Below are 19,986 nucleotides of genomic sequence, written 5' to 3' on the forward strand. Positions count from 1 at the left end.
TGACCACCAGCAGTGTACGTTGGCCACACATAATACCACCCCAAAACATCAGGGAACCTCCACCTTGCTGCACTTACTGGATAGTGTGTCTAAGGTGTTCAGCCTGACCGGGTTGCCTCCAAACACGTCTCCAACAATTGTCTGGTTGGAGGCAAATGCAACACTCATCGGTGAAGAGAACTTAATGACCCATTCAGCATGTTGTCGGGCCCATCTGTATCATGCTGCATGGTGTCGTGGTTGCAAAGATGGACATTGCCATGGACGTTGGGAGTGAAGTTGCGCATCATGCAGCCTATTGTGCACAGTTTGAGTCGTAACACGTCCTGTGGCTGCATGAAAAGCATTATTCAACATAGTGGCATTGCTCTCAGGGTTCCTCTGAGCTATAATTTGTAGGTAGCGGTCATCCACTGCAGTAGTAGCCCTTTGGTGGCCTGAGCGAGGCATGTCATCGACAGTTCCTGTCTCTCTGTACCTCCTCCACGTCCGAACAACATCGCTTCGGTTCACACTTCCCTTGTTGAGAGTCCATCCTGGCACAAAGTAACAATGTGAATGTGATCGAACTGTGGTCTTGTCCATCTAAGTATGGCTGAACTACAGACAACATGAGCCGTGTACCTCCTTGCTGGTGGAATGACTGGAACTGATTGGCTGTCGGACCCCCTCCGTCTAATAGGCGCTGCTCATGCATGGTTGTTTACATGTTTGGGCGGGTTGAGTGACATCTCTGAACAGTTGAAGGGACTGTGTCTGTGATAAAATATCCACAGTCTACGTCTATCTTCAGGAGTTCTGGGAACCGGGGTGATGCAAAACTTTTTTTGATGTGTGTATTTGCCTGTATACATCTCTGCAGCTGTCATTCAGCCCTGTCATCTATGTCCTACTCTACAGTTTGTGCACTACAGTTGCCTCGGTGCCAGTTTTGGATTGTGCCATTTTGCCCCGCATGGTAGAATTCAATCACAGCAGCACGTGAAAAGTTTAAAAACTTAGCTGGTTTGGAAATACTAACACCATTGGCCTGAAAGTCAATGTTCATCCCCTTTTGGATGTCAGATAAACTGCTCTATTTCCGCATTATGACAGCTAAACTGTTTCGAGCACCCTCCAACATGCTTTACATGCAATCCACTGCTAGTGCTATAACTTGCTGTCTGTTAGTGGTTATTGCACATTGATGTTGAACATAACCAGTGGTCACATTAATGTGAATACGCCATGTAATTTCACTGAAGTTTGTTTTAACTTTTCTATATGCTGAATCATTCCTTCCAACTACCATTTCTTTTTCAATTTCTTTGTATTTCTCCTGCAGTCATTTCTCTTTGGCTCCTGTGCAATTCATATTTATTCCATTCCCTTCTTTAGTCAATAAAGAAATGAATACAAATGTAATATATATGCCACTACACTGCTTAGTGCTGTTTGTGCTCATGACAACCAATTTGAACGTAGTAAATTAGTAAAATAAACTGTAATTAAGCTGTGATAGGTTTAGAATTATGTCTACTTCATGTGTAAGCATTTGATAACAGGTTAAGGAAACAGAATATTTATATTTGCTTCTCTCTTGTATCCTGTTTGCTTTCTCTTTTGATTATTTATTCTTTTTGATACACTTTTGAGCATATAACCTCTTTATTTCAATTTGGTGTCTTTGATTTTTATATTTTATACAAAACATTTCATTACTGTCACAATATTTTTTCCTGTTTTTTTTTCCATTTCTTGCAGACCTCTTCCATTTTACATTAATAATGTTTTTGTCAGTATTGATACAATGGCTCACACAATGATTTACAACAGTGTCTCTATATACCTAGTTCCATCTCCACAGTTCTGTCTTGAATAGAGTCTCAGCTGCATAAGGTTATAATATAATAATTTTTTGTTGTGAACTGTCACAGAACCTCAACCCAATACCACATTTGCATATAGCTTCAACATTATAGACACCTTGCATTGTAAAGAGTTGACAGTTTTGTCTGTTGATGTGTTTTAGGTACCAATCAATGCTACGACTTCTTAAGCGATATGAATTAAATTATCATGAGGCACCCGATGAAGTATCTGATGTAGTACCTGGCCAAGTGATAGAATTTTCATCTTATCCTGGCTCAATCCATTCTCAGGATGACTTTTATGTAATCTCTGGTATGTCACATCAGGGGAAGAATCATCAGCTGAAAATAGCAAGCATTCCAATCAACAACTATAACAGAGCTTTGTGGAGAAAATCTAAACCACAACAGCAGGTAAAGTAGTAAAAATATTTTTTTTTTCAGTATTCATATACTTTCATATAAGTAATGTTGTTGTTCCAGAAAGTAAATGATATTTTATTTTTAATTTCTGTTTTTGAAGGAGTAGATGCTGCTTAAAAAATAATGATATGACAAATCAGTGTAATCAGATGTCATGCCAAAGTTTCAATTTTTAGATTTTTACATTTCGTCCTTGAGCTTCCAGAAAAGAAACATATGGCTCAGAAAAAGGAAATGAACTCTAAAAAAACCTCCTTACAGCACACAGTTTTAACATGTTGAGAAGTTGTAACTTGTCAAGAAGTTTTAATCTGTTGAGAAGTTTTAACCCATCAAGAAGTTTTAACATAACAAGTAGTTTTAACCTGTCGAGAAGTTTTAACACATCGAGGAATTTTATCATGTAGTTTTAACCTCACAGGAAGTTTTAAAATGGTACACAGTTTGCAAAAGAACACAAGATTCATTCTGGAAACTCACTCCAGTCTTCTTATTCAATTATTAGTTATTTCAGGGTCATGATCTAAGGAGGGGAAAATAAGCTGCAGATGTGAACTGAAATTTGTGTTACGGAGGGCTTTGGACTAGGGTACTCTATGGTGCTGTGTTAGCTATATTGCTGTAGTGATGTAACAGCTAGCACATCTGCCTAGTTAGCAAGGAGACCTGGGTTCAAGTCCCGACTGCGGCGCAAAAGTAATTCATTTCATCAACTTCTATTATTGTTTTCAAATAACTTATAGGAATACAGCTGGGTGACATCGTTGACAATTGCTGATATTTTGACAGGAGCACTGTAGTTTTCAGGGTGAAACTGCAGCAATTAAGTGTTGTGCATGGGGATTTAAAACATCGCTTTTCAAAGCAATTTCAGAAAGATAACATAAACTGAAACTGAAGAAACTGCAAAAAGGTGGAAATTTAAGGAGATGGGACCTGGATAAACTGAAAGAACCAGAGGTTGTACAGAGTTTCAGGGAGAGCATAAGGGAACAATTGACAGGAATGGGGAAAGAAATACAGTAGAAGAAGAATGGCTAGCTTTGAGGAATGAAATAGTGAAGGCAGCAGAGGATCAAGTAGGTAAAACGACGAGGGCTAGTAGAAATCCTTGGGTAACAGAAGAGATACTGAATTTAATTGATGAAAGGAGAAAATACAAAAATTCAGTAAGTGAAGCAGGCAAAAAGGAATACAAATGTCTCAAAAATGAGATTGACAGGAAGTGCAAAATGGCTAAGCAGGGATGGCTACAGGACAAATGTAAGGATGTAGAGGCTTATTTCATGAGGGGTAAGATGGATACTGCCTACAGGAAAATTAAAGAGACCTTTGGAGAAAAGAGAACCACTTTCATGAATATCAAGAGCTCAGATTGAAACCCAGTTCTAAGCAAAGAAGGGAAAGCAGAAAGGTGGAATGAGTATATAGAGAGTCTATACAGGGGCGATGTTCTTGAGGACAATATTATGGAAATGGAAGATGAAATGGGAGATATGATACTGCATGCAGAGTTTGACAGAGCACTGAAAGACCGAAGTCAAAACAAGGCCCCGGGAGTAGACAACATTCCATTAGAACTACTGATAGCCTTGGGAGAGCCAATCCTGACAAAACTCTACCATCTGGTGAGCAAGATGTATGAGACAGGCGAAATTCCCTCAGACTTCAAGAAGAATATAATAATTCCAATCCCAAAGAAAGCAGGTGTTGGCAGATGTGAAAATTACCAAACTATCAGTTTAATAAGTCACAGCTGCAAAATACTAACGCGAATTCTTTACAGACGAGTGGAAAAACTGGTAGAAGCTGACCTCGGGGAAGATCAGTTTGGATTCCATAGAAATGTTGGAACACGTGATGCAATACTGACCCTACGACTTATCTTAGAAGAAAGATTAAGGAAAGAGTTTCTAGCATTTGTAGACTTAGAGAAAGCTTTTGCAATGTTGACTGGAATACTCTCTTTCAAATTCTGAAGGTGGCAGGGGTAAAATACAGGGAGCGAAAGGCTATTTACAATTTGTACAGAAACCAGATTGCACTTATAAGAGTTGAGGGACATGAAATGGAAGCAGTGGTTGGGAAGGGAGTGAGACAGGGTTGTAGCCTCTCCCCGATGCTATTCAATCTGTATATTGAGCAAGCAGTAAAGGAAACAAAAGAAAAGTTCGGAGTATGTATTAAAATCCATGGAGAAGAAATAAAAACTTTGAGGTTCGCTGATGTCATTGTAATTCTGTCAGAGACAGCAAAGGACTTGGAAGAGCAGTTGAACGGAATCGACAGTGTCTTGAAAGGAGGGTATAAGATGAACATCAACAAAAGCAAAACGAGGATAATGGAATGTAGTTGAATTAAGTCGGGTGATGCTGAGGGAATTAGATTAGGTAATGAGACACTTAAAGTAGTAAAGGAGTTTTACTATTTGGGGAGCAAAATAACTGATGATGGTCGAAGCAGAGAGGATATAAAATGTAGACTGGCAATGGCAAGGAAAGCATTTCTGAAGAAAAGAAATTTGTTAACATCGAGTATTGATTTAAGTGTCAGGAAATCGTTTCTGAAAGTATTTGTATGGAGTGTAGCCATGTATGGAAGTGACACATGGATGATAAATAGTTTAGACAAGAAGAGAATAGAAGCTTTCGAAATGTGGTGCTACAGAAGAATGTTGAAGATTAGATGGGTAGATCACATAACTAATGAGGAGGTATTGAATAGGATTGGGGAGAAGAGAAGTTTGTGGCACAACTTAACTAGAAGAAGGGATCAGTTGGTAGGACATGTTCTGAGGCATCAAGGTATCACCAATTTGGTACTGGAGAGCAGCATGGAGGGTAAAACTCGTAGAGGGAGACCAAGAGATGAATACACTAAGCAGATTCAGAAGGATGTAGGCTGCAGTAGGTACTGGGAGATGAAGAAGCTTGCACAGGATAGAGTAGCATGGAGAGCTGCATCAAACCAGTCTCAGGACTGAACACAACAACAACAACAACACAAACTCTCTCTTCATCTGCCCCCCCCCCCTTCTGTGTCTCATCCACCCCCCCTCTCTCTCCCCCCCCCTCTCTCTTCCTCTCCCCCCTCTCTCTTCCTCTCTCTTTCTCCCCCCCCCCTCTCTCCCCTCTCTCTGTAAACACTAGTGTCACCAAGCAACCAAAGATGATCAACATCAGAAGTTATCCATTTTGGGGTAATTCATCATAAAGAGAAAAAGTGTTCATTGCACAGAAGTATGTAAACAGAATAACAGCTGGAGCCCACTCAAGATCATCTTGCAGACTTTTATTTAAGGAACTAGGGATATTCACAGTGCGCTCACAATACATATATTGACATATGAAATTTGTTATCAATAACCCATCTCAATTCAAAAATAATAGCAAAGTGTATAGTTACAACACTAGAAGAAATGATGATCTTCACTATTCAGGGTTAAACCCGACTTTGTCACAGAAAGGGGTGAAATATGATCCCACAAAAATCTTTGGTCTGTCAGTTAAGCATAGAATGTCTGATAGACAGCTAATCAGCACTTAAAAACAAACTAAAATAATTTATGAATGACAACTCCTCCCACTAAATAGATGAATTTTTAGATACGACAGAGTAACTGTAAAAAAAAGGAAAAGATTTTAATTATGCCATGTAAAGAAATCTTATGTTAAACTGACACCTCCATATCATTTTAAAATGTAGTCATGATCTGTGAAACAAGTATTAATGTTATATAATGATTCATCTCAGTATAGAAGGCTTAGAGAAATTGGTCCACCACAGCTGTATACAGTAGTTGATAGGCATAATTATCCATGTGCACAGCCTCTGTCTCAACATCCCAAACTGCTATGTCTGATGTCATCACTCACTTAAGTTTGTGGCACCAGACTGTGCTGGTGCTGCAAATCACTTATTTCATAAAAAATCAAAATAACAGGCAGGTATCAGTACCTTGCTCTCAGCATTCAACTTAAAACTAAAAATATAAAATACATAACCTGCATTACTTTACATGAGAAATCTTTGTCCTGTCGTTACTGCTTCACTAGTATATGATGGACAGATGTTCCTTTTGTATGACAGAAATTACTTTAATTCAAGTATTGAAATGAAAAGTGGCTTCTGTATATTTTGTCCCAGTGAGCAATGCTATATGTAAGGCACGGTGTAGGTATGCTACATATAATGTGTTGTAGCAAATGTTTGTATGATGTTTCTAGATTGTGACTCTGTTTCAGGTTCTGTCTGGTCCAAGAGTCATGACTGCAAACAGGTTGGCACAACATGCTCGCCAGTGGGTCCACCATTTGGCAGAGTCTAACAGTGGCACAGGCAATAGGCAATGGGTAGTGCTAGACACAGGGAAAGTTGGGAAGCCACCCCGTGAATCCAACAGGGTGCCGAGGAGGCGTCGTGGCAGTCAAAAGAGCCGCCACCAGAAGCACCACCTGCATGGTCTACTGTGTGTTGTGGAGCAGCTGCCTGGTCTGACCCGGGCTTCAGATGTCTCTCACCAACTGATTGCTGAAGGGTTTTGGGCCTCACTGAGAGGTGTACCTTACCACCAGGTAAGGAGTCTATTATACGCTCCTATCCTTTGTAAGAAACCTGAGTGTTCTTTCTTCTTCTTCTTCTTTTCTTTCTTTGTTTCTTTTTTTTTTTTTTTTTTTTTTTTTTTTTTGGGGGGGGGGGCAGTGTTTGTTATTTGCCACTACTTCCTCTCCAGCATCCTTTGCCAACTTCTGCATCTGACTATAGCATTTAAATCAAAATTCCTCAGTTATTTGCAGGATTTATTCCAGACTCGGTCTTCCTTTACAATTTTTCCTCTGTATCATGGAAGTAATTCCCTGTTATCTTAATCCATGTCCAACTGCCATGTACCTTTTTCTAGTTAGTGTTTCTCTATGCGGTGTTCCTCACCATCTCTTGTAGACAACATCCTCATTTATTATACTGTCAGTATTTTCTGTAACATCGCATCTCAGGTGTTTACACTGTTCTACTGTTGACATACATTCTTAGGAATTTCTTTCTCACATTAACATGTCCCACGTTCAATCCCAGCCATTGCTTAAATTATTGAATACATTTCAGCAATGGTAGCTCATGACTTTCATTATAAGGAGTCACCATCAGTCTGCTAATGGCCTCGTCAAAAGAGAGTGAAGAGTGTATTGAGATTCTGTGTACAGCTATGCCCTTCAGGTAGGAAACTGCCTCTAAAGTGGGAGAATAAGCAATGATCAATGGCCTGAAGTTGCAGTAGGCAATGCATTAAAGATACTTGTTGTGTTGCAACAGGAAATATGGCCTGTAATTGAAAAAGTATCATCATGATCTTTTCTTTTGGTGAAAGATATCAGATTAGTCCTCCACTCTGGTCTCTAGGAGGGGACTGCCAAGGGGAGGCAACTATGAGGAAGAGACTGAAGTTCCTGTATATGGATTTAAAAAAATAAAGGACTCGTTCAACTGGAGATTTGATTCAATGGCATACAGTTTTGATGCATGTAGTATTAACAGAGTCAAAAGAGATTTTTATTTCTCTGTCTCTCTCTTACAAATTAACCAGCAGCCCCTGCAAAATGCTGTCTTATGTGAAGAACATGGAAAGGTTTATAAAGAAAGCCTTTACACTTCTTTGCCATCATACACCACCGAGCAAGCTGGCTCATTGGTTAACACACTGGACTCACATTCAGGAGGGCAAAGGTTCAATCCAGCGTCCGGCCATCGTGATTTAGGTTTTGCATGATTTCCTTAAATCGGTTCAGGCAAATGCCGGGATGGTTCCTTTGACAGGGCACAGCTGCTTTCCTTCCTCATCCTTAATCTGATTAGACCGATGACCGTGGTGTTCAAACTCTTCCCCCAAATCAATCCAATCCATCATACACCACCTCCGTTTAGTGGTCCAAGGCTTCTCTGAACAGCTTCCTGTGTGTAACATGTTGTAATCTCCTCTCTAACTTTCTCCTGCAAGGTACTGCTTTTTGATAGTGACAGTTTCTTTTTCAGTTTTGGTATCCATGCACAACTGAATCACATTTTATTTCTCCTCTCTCTCTCTTGCAAAAAAACAATTTTTAAAACTGTCATAAACTCATCATTAGTCGATTCTAGCAAAACTGAAGCACAATAAATGCTCTGCATTTTTCAGAAATCAAGCTACAAAATTAACTTCTTGATATTAAAACATCCTATTGTCTTTTATAATGAATAAAAATGAGAGAAGGCAACCACTTACCTACAGCTCATTGATTTCACACAGGGACACACACAAGTGCACAAATGGTGTACCTAACCTTAAAGCTACTGCTCTTTCACTATGGTAGTTTCACACACACACTCACACACACACACACACACACACACACACACACACACACACACACACACATCTAGCTCAAATATTAGTTAAGTGTTGGTGTCACTTTCAATCTCAACCTTACCAGATAAGTTCATATGACAATCAAGCAGCCTCACGACTGGTTTTAGAGCATACAGTAACCATATGTTGCAGTCTCACAAAGACTCATATTATGCAAATCAAAAAAGCAAAACTGACATGCTAGGACTAAAAGTACACATTATTAGTCATACCGTAAATGAAACATAATGTGGAAAGTGAACTGGGGTCTAGATGGATAAAAACCTAAAATGGAGTTGTAGTGTACTCAAAAACTTATCAAGAAACTCAGTTAAGCATGTTTTGCTCTTGGAAGTATCTCTCATGTCTTCAGAAGGAAGTTGACTTTTTTACCATATTTTCACTTCTTGTTTCCTTATGGAATTATCTTTAAGGGCATGCGAATAAAATAAAGCATGTATCCAGCAGAAAGAATGAAGTGCAATGGAGATAACTGCACATTTAGCATAGACCTGTCAATGTAGTAATCCTTTTTTGTAATATGTTCTTACTTTTTCAGGACATCTGTGATGCAAGTCATTGTGCCGACATGAAACAGATACTAGAACAGTCATCACTAGCAAGGTCTTTCAAAGAAGATCAGAAGAGAGCAACAGATGTAGCAACAATAATGTATCTGATGAGAAATTATTATTACAATGACACCTTATTATCTGAAGATGAACAGTCAATGATAGCACCAAGAGGTGACATACAACTCGATCCCAAGCTGCCACTTGGAGTGATTGATACAAAGGTTTCCATCTGGGCGCCAAATACATCTGTTCAAGTTTATGCCATTGCTGGTCCACCTTTCAGTATGAATGCAAATATAAGTGCAGAAAGTAATGATGAAAGCAATGATGTGCCTCAAGATGATGTTGATAATCACAAATATCCTGTCTTTCCTTATAAATGGTCTTCTAGTTCTTTTGTGAATTTATCTCACCTGGGGCAACCAGATGTTTGGAATTTCAACATTTTTGTCTCAGAATGGTCCTGGCACCAACATGGAAATTATACAGTTGCCCCTGAGAAGCCAGATTAAAGAGTTTCTTTCTAATATCTTTTTTTGTCTTTTTGTGATTATTCTAAAAATCTGTCTTCCATTATTACTGAATAAAACTGAATTTTTTACAACTCTGAAGAAAGTCTTTTATTTTGGATTCCATAACAAAGATTTAGTTGTTTATATAGTAACACGTACAAATAAGTACATGTAGCAAGAATGATATTTTCCCTCTGCAGTGCTGTGTGTGGTGATATGAAACTTTGACAGTTTAAAATTGTATGCTGGACCAAGACTCAAACTTGGGACCTTTGCCTTTTGCGGGCAAGTTTTCTACCATCTGAGCTACCCAAGCACAACCCACAACCCATCCTCACAACTTCAATACTGCCAGTATCTCGTCTCCTACTTCCAAACTTCACAGAAGCTCTCTTGCAGACCTTGCAGAACTAGCACTCCTGACAGGTCTGCAGGAGAGCTTCTGTGAAGTTTGGACAGATTACAAATTAACTGTCACTCCAAAACCACTACAAAGGTGGAGCTTGCCCATTATTTTCGTAATAACCATTACTGGTGTAGCCCATTGTCTGGATGATATGGGTTGCATGACACCCCCAATACTGTCAGCCTGTCTAATAGTTCTTTTACTTGATGACGAAGTGTCAGGTGCTCAGGCTGGACATGAGAAAGACGTGCATTGGGTTTGAGGGTCATATGTGGCACATAATTCGTGGCCTTGCCTGGCCCAGACAAAAAAAAAGGATGGAAAATTTCTTGCACAGGCCATCCAGTTCTTCATAGGGCTCAGATCTGACATTAAATGTACTGAATGGGTGACCATGAACCCGAACGCTGTAAAAGCCAAACAGATTTTCCATAAAGGCTCTGTCCACCACAAGAAATGTCAATGAACACAGCACTGCCTTGTACCCACTCTACTGTAAATTGCCTAAGGATAAGAATTTGTTGCTAGTTATAATTGACAAAATGGTGCAAAGTAACAGACAATGAAGGGGAACCAAGGCACAGGTAAGTGCTAGAGTTCATAAGTGATGCCGCTGCACCTGTATCCACTTGCAGTCAAAGGCTACTACCATTGATATACGCATCAATGAACAGTTTGTTAGAAACAGTTACGAGATTGTCACAAACATAGCTAAGGATATTAATGCCCATAGCTCAGTGGTTCAAGTCATAGCTAGAGTTGATGTACAGTTGCAAACTGTATGTGGTTTCTTTTTGCAGTGATAGCAAGAAGCCCAACATTGGGGCATACTGGTTGGTCATGTTGGGGAGGGAGGGGGGGGGGGGGAGACAGGAAAGCAGAGGCTCATACAGGTTTTTCCACTGTGTCTATGTCTGTGTGGAGCATGGTGGTCTGGCATGCTGTATTGTCATGACTTCACCTGCAAAGAGGTGCTGGAATGTGTGTGCCTACCATTGTGCATGCCTACCGTTGTCTAAATTAACAGTTGCCATGTGAGCCCAGGAATCTAACTGATGGCCTGTAGCCCAGGTTACTTCAGATGGTTGAGCAATTGTAAGTACTTCTCCTAAGAAGAGGTCTTCAAATTGCAGCGGCCATTGGCATGCCTTTTTGTTGGGGGCTGAGCTAACGACAGCTTCACAAACCATTGTGTCTGCATAAGATTCCTTAGATTGAGCAGTAATGAAGTGAAATTTGTGACTTAAACCTTGCAATGCTGCAGCCCACGTCTGTTAATATTGATGAGGTTATTTCCTGCTCTGATAAAATTCAACCCTCCTAAAAATCACATGTTTGCAATAATATGAAGTCAGTAAATGACACATTTAATCAAATGACAGAGACACAGGATCCTGAAGGGGGCTAATTTGCCTAACAAGTGGTACATTTGAGGAGATATCTATGACAGAAAGAGAGCTTTAAGAGAGACAGCATTTGCTATCTTGAAGTCCAGGAAGTGTTGCTATAGGCATTTCTCATATGATTTTCAGTCTCGAGCAGCTTTGTTATAGGTGGGGAAAGGTGGCATACAGGCCATCAAATTTTGAAGCCTCTTTAACAGGCTGCTGCATTTCCAACTAATTTTTGCTTTCCAGCTGCTGCCACAGTTAACTGCGTACAATAACCCCCAAGGAAGCACCTATTGACACTGCAACTTCATTGAAAAACATGTGAATAATGAACCATATTCATTGCCACTTGTTTGGTAACATGTATAAATAAGTAATCATAGAATGACCATATCACTTTAATGAGAATGCTGAGTCCTATACAAAGTCCATATACTTATGAGAATGCTGTCCCCCATACAAAGTCCATATACTTAGCTGTGGGTGACTCAAAACAAATTTGCTGGGAGTGGAGTCAAGTAAGCATACGAATGAACTATAACAGAATGAGGGAGAGAGAGCCCTCTGCTCTGGGCTAATCTGATTCATGAGATGGCTCTCTCCAGTGCCTGCACATGCAGATCTCAAAGTGATACCACTGTCGCTGGTTGATTGTGCCATCAGCTGGCAGCTGGACCCATGTCAGCAGGTGCAAGTCAATTGTATCATAACAAGATGAACTGCTGTGTCTCGTCTTGATTTGGTAACATGGGGTTACCACAGTTTATTAATGTTAATCAGTCTGTAGCCCTTCCAGTATTGAACATCACGATATCATAAATATCTTGGTGGCAAGTGTGGACTACATTCTCTCTTTCTCTTGTACATAATGGTGCCCCACAGGGTAAGACTGGTGTGGCAGATCTGGACCTGGAGTCGGCAAGACTAATGTGGCAGATCTGCAGCCTGCCCTGGACAGCACGAATGGAGCTGGTTTCAATGCTGGCGAAGGGTGACACTAGATGTGGCAACCAGTGGCAGCTCAAGAGTATACATTTTGGTTGTTCACAAATTTTTAGATTCAGATAAATATGAGAGTGTGAAATTAATACCATCTGCTGTATGAGTTATGCTTATCAGCATATTTATACAACTGTACAATAATAATTATTATTATAATAACAATAATAATATGCATAACTTGCCTGAAAAAATAAAGAACTGTTTTTATGGAATTTTGTCATTTAGTACAGCATTCAGTATAGTTACAGGTAAAAGAGATATAATATTTAAGTTTTTGCTATTCAACTTTCCAAATCTTTGTGTAAGTTGGAGTTTTGTGCTTTTCGTTTTTTTGGAGAAATGTACAATATCCCTAACACATGTATTAGTTAACGAGTTAATTTCTGGGATGAAAATGAGGCATTTTTACAGTGCACCCAAACAACAACTTATGCTTATTGTACACTTCTTTGTAAAATGTTCGCTTGAAGTCACACTTATTTGATTTTGTCACTTTCTCAGACAGCGGATCTGGTCTGGGAGGCTCTATTTCCTTTGTAGCTAACTTTTGCCGTCAGCACTTAAAACAGATTCAGCAGAATTCATGTTTGCACTGCTCACAAAAGTCGATTCCTGCACAGTAAACAACTAATTCCAAACACAATCTGCCATTCATGGAAATGATTAAATTCAAGTAGTACTGTCTACCAACATGGTCACTAGCCTGAAATGCAGATGAGGTGTTGAGAACCGTAATGGCCAAAGGCACACTGTCTTCAAACTCATATTGAAGTGGATATCCCAGAAACCAGTGAGACAGCTTTTTGTGAATGTTCATATGAATAATACGGGCCTGCAGCACAAATAAACAGGACTCACCACAAGATCAACAGATATCAGATGCATGAGTAATTCCTACAGCCTCACAATCAACAATTATGTGCTTTATGTTTCTTACTGCCTCAAATTGATTACTGTATGATAAAATCCAAAGCTTATCATATTTTATCTCATTAAGAATCCTACAAAATAGGTTTTTCTATCAGTACAACTTTAACATATACTGGTGTCAGATCTAATTTTACTATACAGTGAGTGAATAGGAATATCTGAGGAGTGTGCTACCATATAGCTGGATTTATGTCAAGCGAATGGGGATAAAGTCTGCTGCAGCGTGCTACCATCTGGTGGCATTGACGTAAACTTGTAGCTAAGAGTGGTTGTGTTTAGCTGTACACAATATGAACTGTGCACATTTTGTATCAAATCCGTATGTATTTGGCCTGCAAGGTAATTACGTCACACTAGTTGCGCATGTGCAAAAACTGCTTAAACCTGCATAAATGAAGGTGTGCTCATCACCCTTATTCCAAGTATCATGGATCTAGAGGAATAGCAATGTAGCACAGTGCGGTAGATTTTTGCTGTGTATTTCAGATTACTGCATCTATGGTATGTTTAACATAATTCAAAGAAACATAACCAATAAATCCACAATGTATCAAAAGTTGTGGTGTTCATTTCTGCTTCTTCTTCTTGTGCTGATAAAGGCTGCAACAAATCTAGCAAGGTATGATGACAGTATCTGTGAAGAAGTTTCTGCTGGGCTTTGATCATGGAGTGGTGTTTCCTAGTATGAGGATAAAAAGCTCAGTACAGAATCAATAGTGGTGGATGTCAAGATTTTTTCCATCTGTGTCTTAACATTCTCACAAAATGTTTTGCTATCCCATTAGACACAGGCTGAGATGGAGGTGTGGTAACCTGCCTAATTCCATTATGGGTGCAAAACTGCTGAAAACTCATGGAAGTAAACTGTGGACTGTTATCTGTGACATGAGTTCATGAGTCTCATCCAGTAGGAAAAATAGTTGCCTTAGTGGTCCATTGCATTTTTATTATGTATGGGAAATGAAAAAATATCTTATCAAAATCAACCACATGGCCCCTTGTAATGGGCCTGAAAATTCTGAATGCTCCCAATCCATGGCTGATAGGTTTGGGGCAATGGTGGTTGCTGTGACTGATAACCCTGACATTCTTGAACCACTCACACTATCCTCATCTACATGTGACCAATACACATAGTGACAGGCAAGATTCTTCAGTCTAGAGATTCATCTGAGTACCTGATGCAGGAGCTGCAATATATGGGAATGCAGAACCTCTAGCATCACTACCCAATGCTTATGGTCATCCTGATTCAGTAACAGGAAGGATGTAAGTGGCCTGTCATCAAATATTGTCTGGGGCAACTTATAAACTGGCGTAAATTTCATTGCTTATCCTGAATGAGTAACGGTTTCTGAGTGTGTGGTTAGGGAAGAACCTAAGACCACAGGATAAACTGCTGCACGTAATATGGGTAGCAATCATATTTATTGTCTTGCTTCTCATAAATATTTGTCTGTATTTTCTGAATGTGGCATGATTTTTCTGGGTGAATTAGGCAGAAACCTAAGAAGACAGCTTAAACTGCTACAGTCATTTTTATAATCTTGGTTTCTTTATGAAATTTCATCAGGTGTGTAGTGTGATTTCTTTTAGAATTTACTTTTGAGGTATCATTCTCTCTACTTAAGCAATATAGCTCAATTAAAGTTATTAATTATTTTTGCGAATTTTTGTTAGGCGTGTAGTGTGATTTCGTTTAGGATTTTTGTCTTTGGTATCGCTTTGTCTACTTGAGCTCAGCTGAAGTTGTTGATTCCATCTTTCATTATTTTTCATAATTTTTAGCGATATCTTGTCCCTGTCTCTGTTAAAAATTTAAAAAAATGAGCAGGTCTTTCATATATTTTTAATTTTAATCAGCATAATAAATATACATTCATACTTGGTCACTTTCAACAAAATTTGCTGTGCTATTTGTTTTTAATTAAAATAAATTCATAGCTTATGCTTATTTGCTCCATTCTCACCTGATGGAAATATCTAATGAATTCACTGTCTTCATGAAATCGGTGTGTGGATGACCTCCTTGATGGTGTACCCCAGAAAACACAGTAACAAGCCACAACAGTGAAAAGTCTACACAACTATGGTGACTGTATGCACTAATGCATCTGGAACCATACAAAGGCAAATGGAGCATATAAGCAATTTCAGTTTGAAGAGACTGAACGAACTATGTCATTTCAACATAGAATGCTGTATGAGGCTAAAGGGAGAAATCCTTGAAAAAATGAATCTGAGAAAGTGTCACACTCTTGAATGATTAAATTGTCAGCTGACTCAAAGTAGCAGGATTTACTACTGTGGGCTACACTGGTCATGACGAGCACAGTATAGCTATCCTAGAGAAGAATGAATTCCTAGGGAATTTAGACATGAAAATGATGCCAGCATAAGGTGTGGTAGATACAAAACTGGGAGGGATGACGCTCTATAATGTCTACAAAGCTCCATCACAGAAACAGCCCATAGGTGTTTTATCCATGGATCACTGTCTAGCAGTGTATGTCAGTGATTTAAGCTCTCAACATACCAGATGGGGCTATCTGAGGTCCATAGATGAAGGTATTGGATTAAATGAATGGGCAGACAAGTAGGACATACACCTACTTTTTGACCCTGGGGATACAGCGACCTTCAAATCAAAGATGTGTGACACAACATCAACAACTGACCTAACCTTTTTCACATGTGAGGCAACAGCCACACCTGTGCAAGCTACAAGAGAAGTCCTCAGGGTCCTCAAGGCAGTCACAGGAAGCCAGCACTACCTCGTAATTGTAGAGATCAGCAATAACTCCCAGTTATAAAAAGCATCCCCTATCCCACATTGGAACCTGAGGAAATCTGACAGCTACAAACATTAAACCTAGATTCACAGAACTGCTATACAAAGCAGCCCCAAATGCTATTCCTCGTAGAGTTAGGAAGGACTAAACCCCTGCTGGATGAAAAAGTGTGAAACACTAATGGAACAGTTCAAGAAGAGCAGGGAAGGCGAGCCTGCAGAACAGTTGGTTATACTATGAATGAGGAATGCAGGAGTAGCTGGAAGGAAGCAATGGAAAGTCTAGGTTTTAAGCATTCCTGTAGGAGGAGCTCAGGGCTGGTTTTAAAAATGAGGTGCTGCTATGGTGCCTGACAGGTTGTCTCTTTGTTCTGGTCCATCTGAGATTGTGACTGTCCTGAAACAGACTTCCAAAATTCAACTAAAGACAGCTAAAAAGAAATATTTCCAGACAACTGGAATAAATGGAAACAGAAGAGAGTACCCAGGCCTTGAAGCTAAATGAAGACAGGAAAAATGGCCAGACCTTATGAAATCCTACCAGAAGTCTTGAAGAAAATGGGACATTTAGGAAGAAGATGGTTGCCACACTCTGCACAGAATGCATCAGAACGGGCGCACTCCATAAGATCTGGAGAGAAGCAAAAAGTGCTGAAACCTGGAAAGACTGGAGATGATCTGTAGAATTTTACTGATATCCCTGCTATGTTCCTCCAATAAACTATTAGAATATTACTGACTAGATTAACTCCATATATCAAAGCCAACCTTCCTACACATAAGGTGGGTTTTCAAGGTGGTAGCAATTGTTGTGATCAAGTGATGTCCCTCACAACCAATATTGAGAAAGGCTTCCAAAACAGGATGAAAACCAGCCTGGTTCTCATAGATCTTACATCGGCTTATGATACAGTATGGATTGGGGGGATGCTGCTTAAAAGCACTCCGCCTTCAGGCCACAAGTGGCCCATTTTGACCATCTGACCGCCGTGTCATCCTCAGGGGAGAATGCGGATAGGGGCGTGTGGTCAGCACACCGCTCTCCCGGTCGTTATTATGGTTTTCTTTGACCGGAGCCGCAACTATTCGGTCGAGTAGCTCCTCAATTGGCGTCACGAGACTGAGTGCACCCCGAAAAACGGCAACAGAGCACGGCGGCCCGGATGGTCACCCATCCAAGTGCCGGACACGCCCGACAGCGCTTAGCTTCGGTGATCGGACGGGAACTGCAGCAAGGCCGTTGATTCTGCTTAAGCTAACTTAAATTATCAAATGCAAGCGGATTTGCACGCTATTCAAAAACAAGTTAATAGGCAGGAAAATCAAGGTCTCGCTATTTGATGTGAACAGCAAGAGCACGGTTCTGAATAATAGCCCACCACAGGCTTCGGCACTATATAGTACTCATACTTTTCAATCTATATATTGCTGACAGGCCAGACACCAAATAACGTAAGTTTGCGTAAGTGGACGATCTGGTATTCGCATATGAAAGTAAACATTCTAATGATCTTGACAAAATACTGAATGCAGACTTGGAATTACTGTATATCTACTACTCCAAGCGACAACTACATTCAAGCCCTAACAAAACGACAGAACCAGAATGCAACTTAACAATAGAGATACAAATAGAAAATTACAGCTTTCTGTTAATGCTCAACGCATCAGGCACGACAATAAGCCTAAATACTTGCGAGTGAAATTGTATCTCACTCTGACGTATAACTTACATCTGGAAAATAGAAAACAGAAGCTAAAATCCTATAATGCAATCCCGTCGAAACAGAATATGTGTTTAGGAGGCTTGTCTGCCCTGTGAAGTACGATAGATGGTGGTCTGTGGCATCTCTACCAAAAGAGCACAATGCTTGTGCACACACAAGTGTTTTGCGGCACGCAAGTCGTCGTACATTGTTCAACATAGAGCTCCGCAGCAGACCGTCCCTACATGCGCTCATATTGACCCAACGACATCATCAATTACGATTGCAGTCGGCACGGGACCATCGGGATTTGACCGTTGATCGATGGAAACGTGTCGGCTCTTCGAGTGGATCACGTTTTTGCTACACTAGGTTACTGGTCGTCTCCACAAACGCTGTCATCGAGGTGGACGGTGGCTCGTAACGTTCAGCACGCCAAGGATGCAGGCTGGTGGAAGCAGTATTATGCTGAGGGAGACATTCTCCTGCACTCACGTAGCTGTGAACCACCTGCATCCCTTCATGCTTGATGTCTTCAACGACGGCGATGTCATCTGTCAGCAGTACAGGGTGATTCAAAAAGAATACCACAACTTTAGGAATTTAAAACTCTGCAACGACAAAAGGCAGAGCTAAGCACTATCTGTCGGCGAATTAAGGGAGCTATAAAGTTTCATTTAGTTGTACATTTGTTCGCTTGAGGCGCTGTTGACTAGGCGTCAGCGTCAGTTGATGCTAAGATGGCGACCGCTCAACAGAAAGCTTTTTGTGTTATTGGGTACGGCAGAAGTGAATCGACATGGGGCACTGAGAATCCGCGGGAAACAACTCAGTATGAACGTGACTCGCCTAAGGTGAACGTTTTCTGTGCCATTTCAGCCAATAAAGTTTTTGGTCCCTTTTTCTTCGAAGGTGCTACTGTAACTGGACTACAGTATCTGGAGATGCTAGGGAATTGGCTGTTCCCTCAGCTCGAACAAGAAGCACAACAATTCATATTTCAGCAGGATGGAGCGCCACCACATTGGCACTTATCTGTCCGTAACTACCTGAACGTCAACTACCCGAGGCGATGGATCGGCCGCCAGGCAGCCCGTGACAGAGCACTTCGTCACTGGCCTCCAAGAAGCCCTGATCTTACCCCCTGCGATTTTTTCTTATGGGGGTATGTTAAGGATATGGTGTTTCGGCCACCTCTCCCAGCCACCATTGATGATTTGAAATGAGAAATAACAGCAGCTATCCAAACTGTTACGCCTGATATGCTACAGAGAGTGTGGAACAAGTTGGAGTATCGGGTTGATATTGCTCGAGTGTCTGGAGGGGGCCATATTGAACATCTCTGAACTTGTTTTTGAGTGAAAAAAAAAACTTTTTAAATACTCTTTGTAATGATGTATAACAGAAGGTTATATTATGTTTCTTTAATTAAATACACATTTTTAAAGTTGTGGTATTCTTTTTGAATCACCCTGTATAATTGTCCGTGTCTCGGAGCCAGAACCGTGCTACAGTGTTTGACGAGCATTATACTGAATTGATGTTGATTTCTCGGCGATCAAACTCGCCTGATGTGAATCCTATGGAACCCGTCTGAGTCGCTATCGGGCCCCATCACTGCTTACAAAAATCAGCAGCCTATTATTTACGTGAATTACATGACCTGTGCGTAGACACCTAATGCCACATACCTCTAGAAACCTACCAAAAAACTGTCAGATCCCTTATACGCAGAATCAGTGATGTATTTCGTTCCGAAGACGGCCAAACAAACAAGCTATTAAGCAAAGAAAAGCAGTGTTCAAATGGCTCCAAGCACTATGGGACTTAACATCTGAGGTCATCAGTCCCCAAGACTTCCAAGGGAACCTCCCCATCGCACCCCCTCAGATTTAGTTATAATTTGGCACAGTGGATAGGCCTTGAAAAACTGAACTCAGATCAGTCGAGAAAACAGGAAGAAGTTGTGTGGAACTATGAAAAAATAAGCAAAATATAAAAACTGAGTAGTCCATGGGCAA

General features: G+C 40.4%; 1 protein-coding gene across 2 annotated transcripts in view; it reads left to right on the plus strand.

The window, feature by feature from the left end:
* Nucleotides 1-9,842, plus strand: part of LOC126199334 (putative phospholipase B-like lamina ancestor) — a 155,719-nt gene extending 145,877 nt beyond the window's left edge. For both annotated transcript variants that reach the window (XM_049936195.1, XM_049936188.1), the window contains 3 exons: nucleotides 2,012-2,264; nucleotides 6,518-6,847; nucleotides 9,212-9,842. In XM_049936195.1, coding sequence (XP_049792152.1) covers nucleotides 2,012-2,264; nucleotides 6,518-6,847; nucleotides 9,212-9,739 — 1,111 coding nt within the window. In that variant the 3' untranslated portion in view covers nucleotides 9,740-9,842. The remainder of the gene's footprint in view (nucleotides 1-2,011; nucleotides 2,265-6,517; nucleotides 6,848-9,211) is intronic.
* Nucleotides 9,843-19,986: the final 10,144 nt, after the last annotated feature.

The sequence above is a fragment of the Schistocerca nitens genome, chromosome 1 (assembly GCF_023898315.1).
Source record: "Schistocerca nitens isolate TAMUIC-IGC-003100 chromosome 1, iqSchNite1.1, whole genome shotgun sequence".
In the NCBI taxonomy this organism is placed as follows: Eukaryota; Metazoa; Arthropoda; class Insecta; order Orthoptera; family Acrididae; genus Schistocerca; species Schistocerca nitens.